The 10,000-nt window shown below is 37.7% G+C and overlaps 1 protein-coding gene and 1 long non-coding RNA gene across 17 annotated transcripts in view; one reads left to right on the top strand and one right to left on the bottom strand.

Moving 5' to 3' along the window:
- Positions 1 to 5,501, top strand: part of LOC142830426 (uncharacterized) — a 22,831-nt gene extending 17,330 nt beyond the window's left edge. Inside the window, exon 3 of the long non-coding RNA XR_012905656.2 lies at positions 5,403 to 5,501. This is a non-coding gene — a long non-coding RNA (uncharacterized LOC142830426). The remainder of the gene's footprint in view (positions 1 to 5,402) is intronic.
- Positions 1 to 10,000, bottom strand: part of EBF3 (EBF transcription factor 3) — a 143,460-nt gene that overhangs the window by 1,523 nt on the left and 131,937 nt on the right. For 5 of the 16 annotated variants that reach the window (XM_006136640.5, XM_014580341.4, XM_014580340.4 and 2 more), the window contains 5 exons: positions 8,784 to 8,849; positions 7,916 to 8,093; positions 6,101 to 6,289; positions 5,499 to 5,696; positions 1 to 1,007 (listed from right to left, as the gene is read on the bottom strand). The exon at positions 1 to 1,007 is cut by the window's left edge. In XM_006136640.5, the coding sequence (XP_006136702.1) occupies positions 910 to 1,007; positions 5,499 to 5,696; positions 6,101 to 6,289; positions 7,916 to 8,093; positions 8,784 to 8,849 (729 nt within the window). In that variant the 3' untranslated portion in view covers positions 1 to 909. The remainder of the gene's footprint in view (positions 1,008 to 5,498; positions 5,697 to 6,100; positions 6,290 to 7,915; positions 8,094 to 8,783; positions 8,850 to 10,000) is intronic. The other 11 variants (XM_006136647.5, XM_006136648.5, XM_075935248.2 and 8 more) reach the window with 3 other exon arrangements.

The raw sequence follows: 10,000 nt of genomic DNA, 5'->3' as shown, positions 1-10,000 counted from the left end.
GTGACATTGTGGTAACTATGGGATTTGAGCTCCAAGCAATTTTTGTTTGATGTACTCTTAAGGCAGCTGCAGTTCATCTTATAAACTCAGGCTCCTTTAAAACTCAGAACTACATCTTAAGAGTCACATTTTATAAACAGATTTTAAATTTAGATTAGTTTTTTCCCAGTTAGAGTTATGAAACTAGTCTCAAAATTAAAAAGGTTTTTTAAAACTTGTTTATCCAATATGTAAAAACTGGATTAAAAAAAGTTGATACATCATATTAACTTAATATAACAATGTAAGGATTTAAGTAATATGAAACTATGTATGCTGGCAAAGAACATTTCCATGGAAATCATCTATATTTTATATATAACGTTTTCATTAAATATGCTGCACTCCATAGTGGTATTAGGCTGGGCGAAGCAAACATGCAGGTAGAAGCAAAGTATGTGTCTATCTTGTAAATGCAAAAGCTAGTCACAGGTTTACAGCAGAATTTACGCGCCAGATTCTCTTCTGTTCTGGCTCCTTTATGCCATTCTGGAAGCAAAATGGTCTTGGATGGTAGCCAGATCTTGCCAGGTGTGAATGCCCCTGGTGAAACAGAGATTTCAGCTGATGTAGAGCTGGCACAGCTAACCAATGTCACATCTCTATGCAGCCCCAGGATGGGAGGCAGGTAGGGGCCTTGGTCAGAATGTAGTATGCTTCATTTTCTCCAGTTGACATACGGTCTCCTTGGGAATCACTGTCAGCTCGCATAGGTTAGAATAGCCTAGAGCCAGAACCATCACAGACTGGCCCAGAGAATCTGGTAGTTGAGAGCCATCCTTCTCTTCTGTGCCGAATGGGTTTCAACGTAGGAGAGAATCTGGGCCTATATGTATTCAGAATCATTAGGAGATGCCATCTTGTTCTGTCTCAAGGTGATACTGAAGAGGCAACAAGAAAGTACTGCCAAGTCATATGTCCTCCATGGGTCCTTGAATCTACCTGTTTCTCTCTTCCAAAATAGAATTCTGAAAAGTATAATTTAAAAGGGGAAATCCAATTTTTTTTCAGAAGTTGTGTGCATGAATATATTAGTAATGAACACAACAAACTGATACTAATTGTTTGTCACTCCTAACTATGTGCAAGTTTAGATCATACAGTGCAGGAATTTGGGTTATTGATTCCATAATAGCATTTTCTGCAAAAATTCTAAATTGTTTCTTTTTTAAACAAAAATATTGTTAAATATGATGAAATTTCTTGTCACACTTGAGAGTTTTTGGTCAGCTGTGGCCTTCTGATACATATTAAAATTGGTTACCTTTACATTTCCCTCAATATATACCCCAAAGAGTGAATTCATTCTGAGTTGTACAATCAGGCTGTTGGTCATACAAACTGAGATAAAATCTCTTTCCAAAGAACAATTCACTAAGGTACGTCTAAACTACATTCCTCTTTCAACAATATGGGATGTAAATTAGACAGATCGAAATCGCAAATGTGGCCGGGATTTGAATTTCCTGTGCTTCATTTGCTTAATGGCAGCTGCTGCTTTTTTTTTTAATGAGGCTTTTTGAAAAAACCCCAGCAGTTTAGACATGGCATTTTCATTTTTTGAGGAGTACAGGATCTTTCAAAGCAGGGCATTTCTGTCAAAAATGCCCCATCTACACTGCCTTTTTTTTTTTTTTTTCAAAAATCCCCATTTCAGAAAAAAGCGGCGGCCGCCTTTATGCAAATGAACCACAGGGTATTTAAATACCGGCTTCATTTGCACTTTTGATACATCTAATTTACATCCCTCTGCCGACAGAGGGATGTAGTTTAGACATACCCTAAGGCTATGTCTAGACTGCGCTGAAGTTTTGAAAGACAATACGCGGTTTTTTCAGCACTTCCTTTTTTGAAAAGCTGCTCTTCCTAAAAAAATGAGGTTTACATGGCTTTTCGAAAAAGGGGGGGTTGCCAAAAACCCGTGTCCCAACTACTTTCACTTTTCAAAGCTCTGCTTTTGAAAATGAGCTCAGAAGAAGATATGCAAATTCCTGCTGAATTTGCATATCCTCTTTTGAAACTTCAGTGTAGTCTAGACGAACCCTAAGTCTTTTCCCCAAGGAGCTTATGATTTGTGGGTATTTTAGTGTGTATTTTCACAGCACCTTATAAAGTGAAGTCCTGGTTCATGGCTATCACTCCTGGGTGCTACAGTAATATAAATAGTAAATAATAATTTTAATTGCCAGGCAAATAATAACTCTTTTTAAAAGAATACTGAATATGTTTTGCTCTACATTGCAATCATATGTTGTACCAATGTCAAACAGCTTTCCCCATCTACAAACTATAAAATATATTAGAAAATCAAGTCTTAAATTTTGCATTTCTGAGTCCACAGCTGGCCATAGCTTTCTCACTAAAAATATTATTCAGTACCATAAATGGTGCTTAACAGGAGGAAAAAAGATTGTGCCACAAAAGAACTTTCAGTCTAAAGCCCTGCTCTTGCAAAGATCCCTAAATGTTATGCATGTCAGTTGTCCCATTGAAGTCATATAAAGTTGACAGGGTTACTCATGTCCCTAAAATGAAGCATGCACATAAAAGTTTGTGGGATCAGGGCTTAGAGATCCAATCTTTTAGACCCTTACTTACATGAGTACTTCTTACTCACACTAATAATCCATTTGAGGTTAAACAAACAACTTACTCTGAAAGCAAGAGTTTATAGAATCTGGTCCTAAAAAAGATGTACTGTAATTTGGCAGAAGATATATGTAAGCACTGGGGAAAGTGAAATGCAAATATAAGTTACCATTAAAAGGCAAAGGAGCTTGGAGCAGCCCTAAAGATGCTTTAAGTTATGCTGGGGGCTGAAACACGATCTGGCAGCCTCATGGATATGAAGAGAAGAAAGATGGCTTTAAACCAAGTAATCTCAGATTTGCTAAGGAGAGTACTATTTTCTCACATACAGTCAAAGCCAGCAACTGGTTTGTTTAACAGCAAGGATTACAGTAAACCCCAGCGAGCCCTACAATGCCATTACTCATTTGCACCAAGGGCTGTATTGTGTGGGATATTACAGGGCTCAATTCTGTGACCTCTTCTGTTCATTATGTGTACAAGGCCTCAAGGGGAGGCCATGAGACAATTTGTGTAACAATGACGTTGGGATGCTGGTGACCTTTAGCGCTACCTCTCAGACTTTCCTGGACCAGGACAGTATGATCAGTCAGGTTTCCTAGCACTGGATGAGAGCTAGCTGGTTGAGTCTTAATCCAGACAAGAGGCTATGCAGGGGAAAACAAACATGACAAGCAGTGATATCTGCCCCTTTAACTAAAGGGACATAGCGCCTTTTATAATTCAGGTCCAAAATCTAATAGACCCATGGCTGCTTCTGGATCGTCAGGTAAACAGCAGCGTTTTCTTGACTATATAGTTGTGACCTTTCCTAAAGATGCAGAGATATCAATAATTATTTATGCATCTTTCACACCCCCACCTCCTCCAGATTGGGTCATTCCAGAACTTCAATTCTTGTAAATGGCAGCTGTTCTATTTCTTATTTTATTAAATTTGCTGACCAGAAATCTCTAGTTATGTGTATGAAACTAACAGAAACACTTAGTAACACACACCAGAAATTGACTCAGTGTCAATAAGTGTTTTTTTTTTTAAAAGAACTCTTCCAAATAACTCTTCATGCAGAAGCTCTTGTGGTATTTCATTAGAGAAGCACATATGACAATTCAGACACTGCAGTAGCTTCCCATTCATTTTTGGCACATTTCAATTCAAGGTTTTGATTCTGAACTGTGAGTGCCTCCCTAATTTGTATGCTGGATACCAACTGTTGAAATCAAGCGGGGACATTTAAACGGAAAATCTTTAAAATCTTGGGGTAGGAGTATAACATTCACATTGAATGCAGAGTGACAACACGACCCCTGTGCACTTCTTAAATTCTGCTTAAATCCTCAAAATAGGACTTATGTAGGATGTAAATGGTGCATGGGCCTTGATTGGCCTTCCTGGAGTACAGTGAATTTCACCACCATGTGGTGTTAGCCTTCACGTCTGGAATTTGTTTTTCTCTTTGGTTTGATGAAACCAGAATATGTTGGTGCCAGACATACGTAGTTACTTGGGGCCAGAGTTTAGAAATTATTTAGATGCCTAAAAATAAAGATGGGTAGCCAGCGGAAGATAGGCACCTAACTTGCTTAGGGCTTTTGGAAATTCCAGTAGATGCTTCCCTATATTTTTAGTTGCTTAAATGCCTTTCAAAATTTAGCTTCTGAGTTTTTTTATTATGGTGAGCATTCAGCAGGGAGGCTCTCTTATTGTAATTATGTACATTTTGATCATTTTTAATATCCATTTTCAAATTATTTTATCTAGCTAAATGGATGTTGGCACTTTTACAAAAATATGGGTTCTACCTGGCATAGTTTTTAGATTTACTTTCTACACAGTAAAGTGTTTGGAAAGTGCATGATATCTTGTAAGCACTACTGCAGTGTCAATAATAAAGTTCAGAATTTTTGCTGAGAAATGTGGGTCTATATCTGGGAGGTTTCAGTGCCTGCAATCCCATCTGACTTCAGTGGGAGGTGAGCTGTTTCAGTTCAGCACAGCACAGAATTGGGCCCTGGAAAACAGTTAGGCAACTAACCTTTTTGAACTGTTCAAATTAAGCAGGCATTACTTATCATCCATACTTTGAGAAATGACGTAAAAAGGGAAAACATCCCTTTGTGGATGTTCTTATTCCTCTTATAAATTTGCATTGCACCATAATTCTGCCCCAATGCCAGCAGGTGACCAAGTGAATCCTGCAACTGATTTATACACACAAACAAAAAAGCAGAACCTTAGAGTTGCCTGTTTTAATTAAAACATTTCATTTTTCTCACAGGCCCAAGAACTGTATCTAGTTGAACATGACAACAATGGGCCTATAAAGCCCATCAAAACATGCAAATTGGTTTAATCTGGTTTGCAATAACAGGGAAGGTCAATCCATTAAGCAACATTTTCAACCAGTTTTCATTCTTTTGACATTTTTAAATAACAGTTGTGTGTCTAAATGGGGGGAATATATTACTCTGTAATACTACAGTTAAAAATATTCATCAAAAATGTATGGAGAGAATGTATAAGGAAATGCAAGGAGAGTATACATGATCTGTAAGGAGCACTCAGAGACATGTGTTTAGTTTAAAGTTTAATGTATGAAACCTGAAGGGAAAATGCCAGGAAAGCAGCTACTATATCCCTCTAATGCAAGAATTAAAATCAAACTAGGATTTGCTTCAAATTTAGCACATTTTTGTGCTACAGTTTTAAGTGTGATATTCTTGCATTTATATTGCAGAACCAGAAAACTAAAATGTTGTCATTTCTCATTTCAGTTAAAGTCAAAAGGCACCACTCTCCAAAAAGACAGAGTTTTAGTGTATGCACTGAAAAGCCTGCAATACACACAAAAAATGAGAGATCCAGCTCACCTTGAAGTCCATTTCCATTTGCACTGGTGCAAGATGGTGGAGGAGAGGCTTGGGGCCTGACAACTGGAGCAAAGGCGCTCTTTTGTTTCACTGCAGAGATGACATTGGCAGGTGAGAATGAGAAAATGCCGTGTGTACTGCTACAGTTTGAAGGAAGGGTGACCGAAGAGGCTGCCATGGTAGGGCTTGACGGCACTACTGCAATAAAGCAAAAATAATCAGGACTCAGCTTGAGGTTTTTCATGGTAAACATGGAAAAAGAGAGTGATAGGGCCTTGCCGCTTAAAATATTTGAAAAAAATATAGATAGATAAAAATAAAAATAATGAAATGCCTTGGCTTGGCCACTCTCTGGATAACAGGCAAACTCTTTTGTGTTGGACTTTTGTGACAAATTGTGCAGTCCGATTTTTTTCTCTGAGATTGTATTATGGCAAATAAAGATCAATTTACTATTTTCATTTTTACGTCCAGCCTCCAGAGTCACCCCTCCTTTTATCCAGTAGCTCACATTATAGAAAATCGAAACAGTACAAGTATCCGATTTTGTAATAAACATGGATCTATAGGATGATGATGTGTTACCAAAAATAGACACTTACTGCCATAAGGAGAGTTAGCTGAGGAGCCATTAAGAAATCCAGGGGAACCTGGTACACCTAGATTGGGCATGCCGGCATTGCCATATCCATTCATGCTATTGCTGACTGTGTTGTAATTGGACTGCTGAGGAGTACTGCTCGGAACATATCCTCGCGGGGAAACACTGCTTGTGTTGCGACTGTAACCTACTGTGTTAGAAACCCCCCCACCACAAAAAAATAATGTTAATATTTATAATATAAAGTTAGAGGGCTGGGGGGTTTCCTCATGCATCATATATTACAGAGTTTTAATTGATTGCACAGCTTTGCTCTAAGTTGTCTGTTACTGCCCTATCAACTCTTGCAGTTTAAGATAACCTTATCATGCCAACCTTACTTAAATCATCTGCGAGCACTCTATGTTGTCTCTCCTACTAGCATAGACAGCCAACAAAAGCTCTCTTCGATCCGAGCATGTCAGTTTCCTTCACATTTGTCTTTAGTAGCAATTATCAACAGGCTTGATTCCTGGTTTGTACCAACATACTGGGATGAACTTTCAGCCTCTCCAGACCTTCAAATGCCATAGCTGACAGGAAAAAACTTGTTTGTTGCAGTGATTTAACTTTAAAAGGCTGTTTTGGGGTCTTCATTTTTATGTTTGATATTTTTATGCTAACAGTAAGCTAGTACTTCCATAAAGGTGCTTGTTTCTGTGACGACTAACTCAGAACCAAAGTGGAGAATGTTTATAAGACTTCTAGGGTGGAAGTGGATTAAAAGACCTTCTTTTGTAAGCCGAGACAAGGCACAATCTGGATGTCTAACTATGGAACATCAGCCTGAATTTATTCTCATCTGTGCAATCAATATATAATTATGTTGTAAGCAAAATAATATGGCTTTGAATATACCTAAGAAGCTGTTTGTATTCCTTTCATTAGTATAAATCTAATTTTAAAATGCAGTTTGCTGTACATATGTTAGAACAATTAAGTTACAAGGATTGCATTTTTATATATTCTATACCTACATTTGTATAAAATTGTCTTACGTTTATAAAATCTTCTAAAAATACCTTGTGGGCAAATTAGATATGCCAGTGTAAATCAAGGCTGGGGAATCTTTTTTGGGTTGGGGGCTGCTGACTCTCAGAAAAATCAGTCGGGGGCAGCACACAAATGAGAAGCAAAAAAAGAAAAACAAACCCTCTTGGACGTGGCCCACGACTGAGAAGCAGAAAGACACTCCCCACATTCCCCTTGCACGCCAGAGCCTAGTTTTGTTAACAGATTTTGTGTGCTCCAGGTCTGCAGTGGAAGTGGGACAGGACTGGAGCACACATTATCTGCTAGCCTGGGCCCCCCCTAGGCTCTGGTGGGGGAAGGGAGCACTTGGGCACCAGTGTAGGCTCTCCAATACTAGGGAGGGAACCCTAGGTCTTGGGAGACCAGATCCAGGAAAGCAGGGGGCACCATCAAGCCCCCAGGCCTTACGTTCCCATGTTCACATATTCAATAAATGTGGAGGACTTCCAGACATACTTGCTTTATAATAAATATATACAATACATATCTAATGTTCACAATGTGCTGTCATATCTTTCTGCATTTTGCATAAATCTTTTCATTTCAGATGGTTCATGATAAAACAAAAAAAGGAAGAATTAAGTGATATCTGCAATTTAAAGACTGCGCTACATTACACAATCAAAGACAGGGCTAAAGGGAAGAGGAGGAAGATAAAGCATAGTGATGGCATCAGCCACTATTAATAGACATTGTCAAAGAACAGCCATCAATATGAAGGATTAACTCTTGAAACCCCACATACCTTGGTCATTAGCTTGTGATGTTTCTGAAACATTAACTGCTAGCTGGCTGCTAAATGAGTTCACTCCCATCATGCCAGTGTGAGCTGGAGTGTTGGCAAGAGTAGGAATCTGGTTGTGATTGCGTGGCACACTGTATAACGCTTCAGCAATGTCAGCTGCTCGTTTCAGGATTATTTCCTACAAAGCAGTAAAAGAATTAATTGCTAACATGGAGTGTATTTGTTTATGTTACCTGATAGTCTATAACATGCCCTGATTTGGAATAACATTATTATTAATGGCAGAGATTATGGTATGATTATGCAGATGCGTGGATTTGATATTTGTTTCTATGGCTGTGATTAAACTTTTTCTTCTTCCTTCTGCTTACTGAAGTTATGTATATTTCTTCTGTAAGCATAACAGATATAAAGCAGTGAAGAAGTTAACAAACATTTGGTCTAGTGCTGTAACATGTGAAAACTGTAAAAATATACTTTATTTGGAGACTGCAGCAATGTTTTTCCATTAGTTTGCAAAATATGTTATGTTTTATCCGCTCTGTTTAGCAGATTTACTTAGGATTTCCCATTAGCCACTGTATATTTTGGACCAAGTTCAAGGTTATTCTCTTGTCTTAATGATTACTTATGTTTTTGGCACCCTACACTTAATTGTCATTTCTGATAGGAAAACTAGCTGTACAAAGAAAATGGGAAGATGAAGCATTTCCCTTGGAGCATTGCATCACATCAGACTGCCCTCAAGGTGGCTGGCACATCTATACTGTGTACAAAAAGAATGTGTTGATATTTTGCCAACTTTGCAAACACAAGGTACTGATTTACATATGTAAGCATGTATATGAAAAAAGTACTGGTGACCTACCTGGTTGTTGTGTGGCATTCCATATAGGGCTTCAACAAGGTCAGCTGCTCTTTTAAGTAATACTTCCTAAAGAAACAAAGCAAACTACTTCATGGTTTTGTTTTGTTTTTAAATCCATTATATAAAAAACAAACACCAGAAAAGAAAAATAATGTTACAAATTTACAGGGGAACTGTATGAGGAACTGAGAAACTGGGCAACATATATCACACAATATCCTGATGCTATTGTTATATTTAATGGTGGTATTACAAAGATAGGAAGGTATTTTGTTTTAGAGGAAAATATTGTTTGTGGGTTTCAAGTCAAAGTTAGATATGAGCCTAAAAATAATATTGCATTTTACATCCAGCTGTTCAATTATGATTGACTAGAAAAGGTGTTTGCTGCTGTAGTATGTAGCTCCAGTGCTGAATTAGTGAAATCAGTGCTTGAGGTTTAATGATGTAGTCTTATGGGTATTAAACAAACAAACACATGGTAGAGATATGAAAGGCACAGGCATCACATTTGGCTGTTAATTCCTAGCACTTTAGTGGTGAAGAACAATAAGTAATTTTCCATATCTTAATTAAACTGGCAGAGTCCTTAAAGACAACATCTCACCCCTAATTCATGCCCCAAATTTGCAAGTGAGTTCAATGCTTATTCCTCTTTATTTTGAACAATAAAGTGAATTAACTTGGGTTAATCTAGTTCTTTCATAATGACATTAAGAAATTTTTCAATTAACCTCTTTGACTGCATGTTGTAAAGGACTTCATAAATGACTTCACATTCAGAGAGTGTTGAGTACTTGTGCCTGGGGGCATGGATGCACTGAATTTTGTCTTATCCCTGTCTGCATGCCTACCTCCAGTTTTACGAGTGCGAGGATTAATCCATCGTTTAGTTAATTTTAAATACAAATTGACTTAAATTTTTATTTTTTACATTCAGCTGTGATAAAATTTAGCTCCAGTTTTTGAGAAGAGATCCACCCAATGTGATTTGCACTGTCTTAGGTATTGATTTAACATTTCTTCAAACTTACTGGAGCTCTTTGAAAGTGAGCACTTGTTTCAATGAAGATTCAAACCCATATGCAACTCAAGAAACTGAAGCAAACATGAGTGATACCTTCTGAGAAGTACATTATTTTCCCCTTGATACACTTGTGGACAACTCCAATTAACAGTTAATGGGAGTTGTGCATGCACACAAGAATTATGCCCGT

The sequence above is a fragment of the Pelodiscus sinensis genome, chromosome 8, assembly GCF_052426305.1.
Source record: "Pelodiscus sinensis isolate ZL-2025 chromosome 8, ASM5242630v1, whole genome shotgun sequence".
NCBI classification, from domain to species: domain Eukaryota; kingdom Metazoa; phylum Chordata; order Testudines; family Trionychidae; genus Pelodiscus; species Pelodiscus sinensis.
This window is presented reverse-complemented; position numbering and strand designations above follow the sequence as displayed.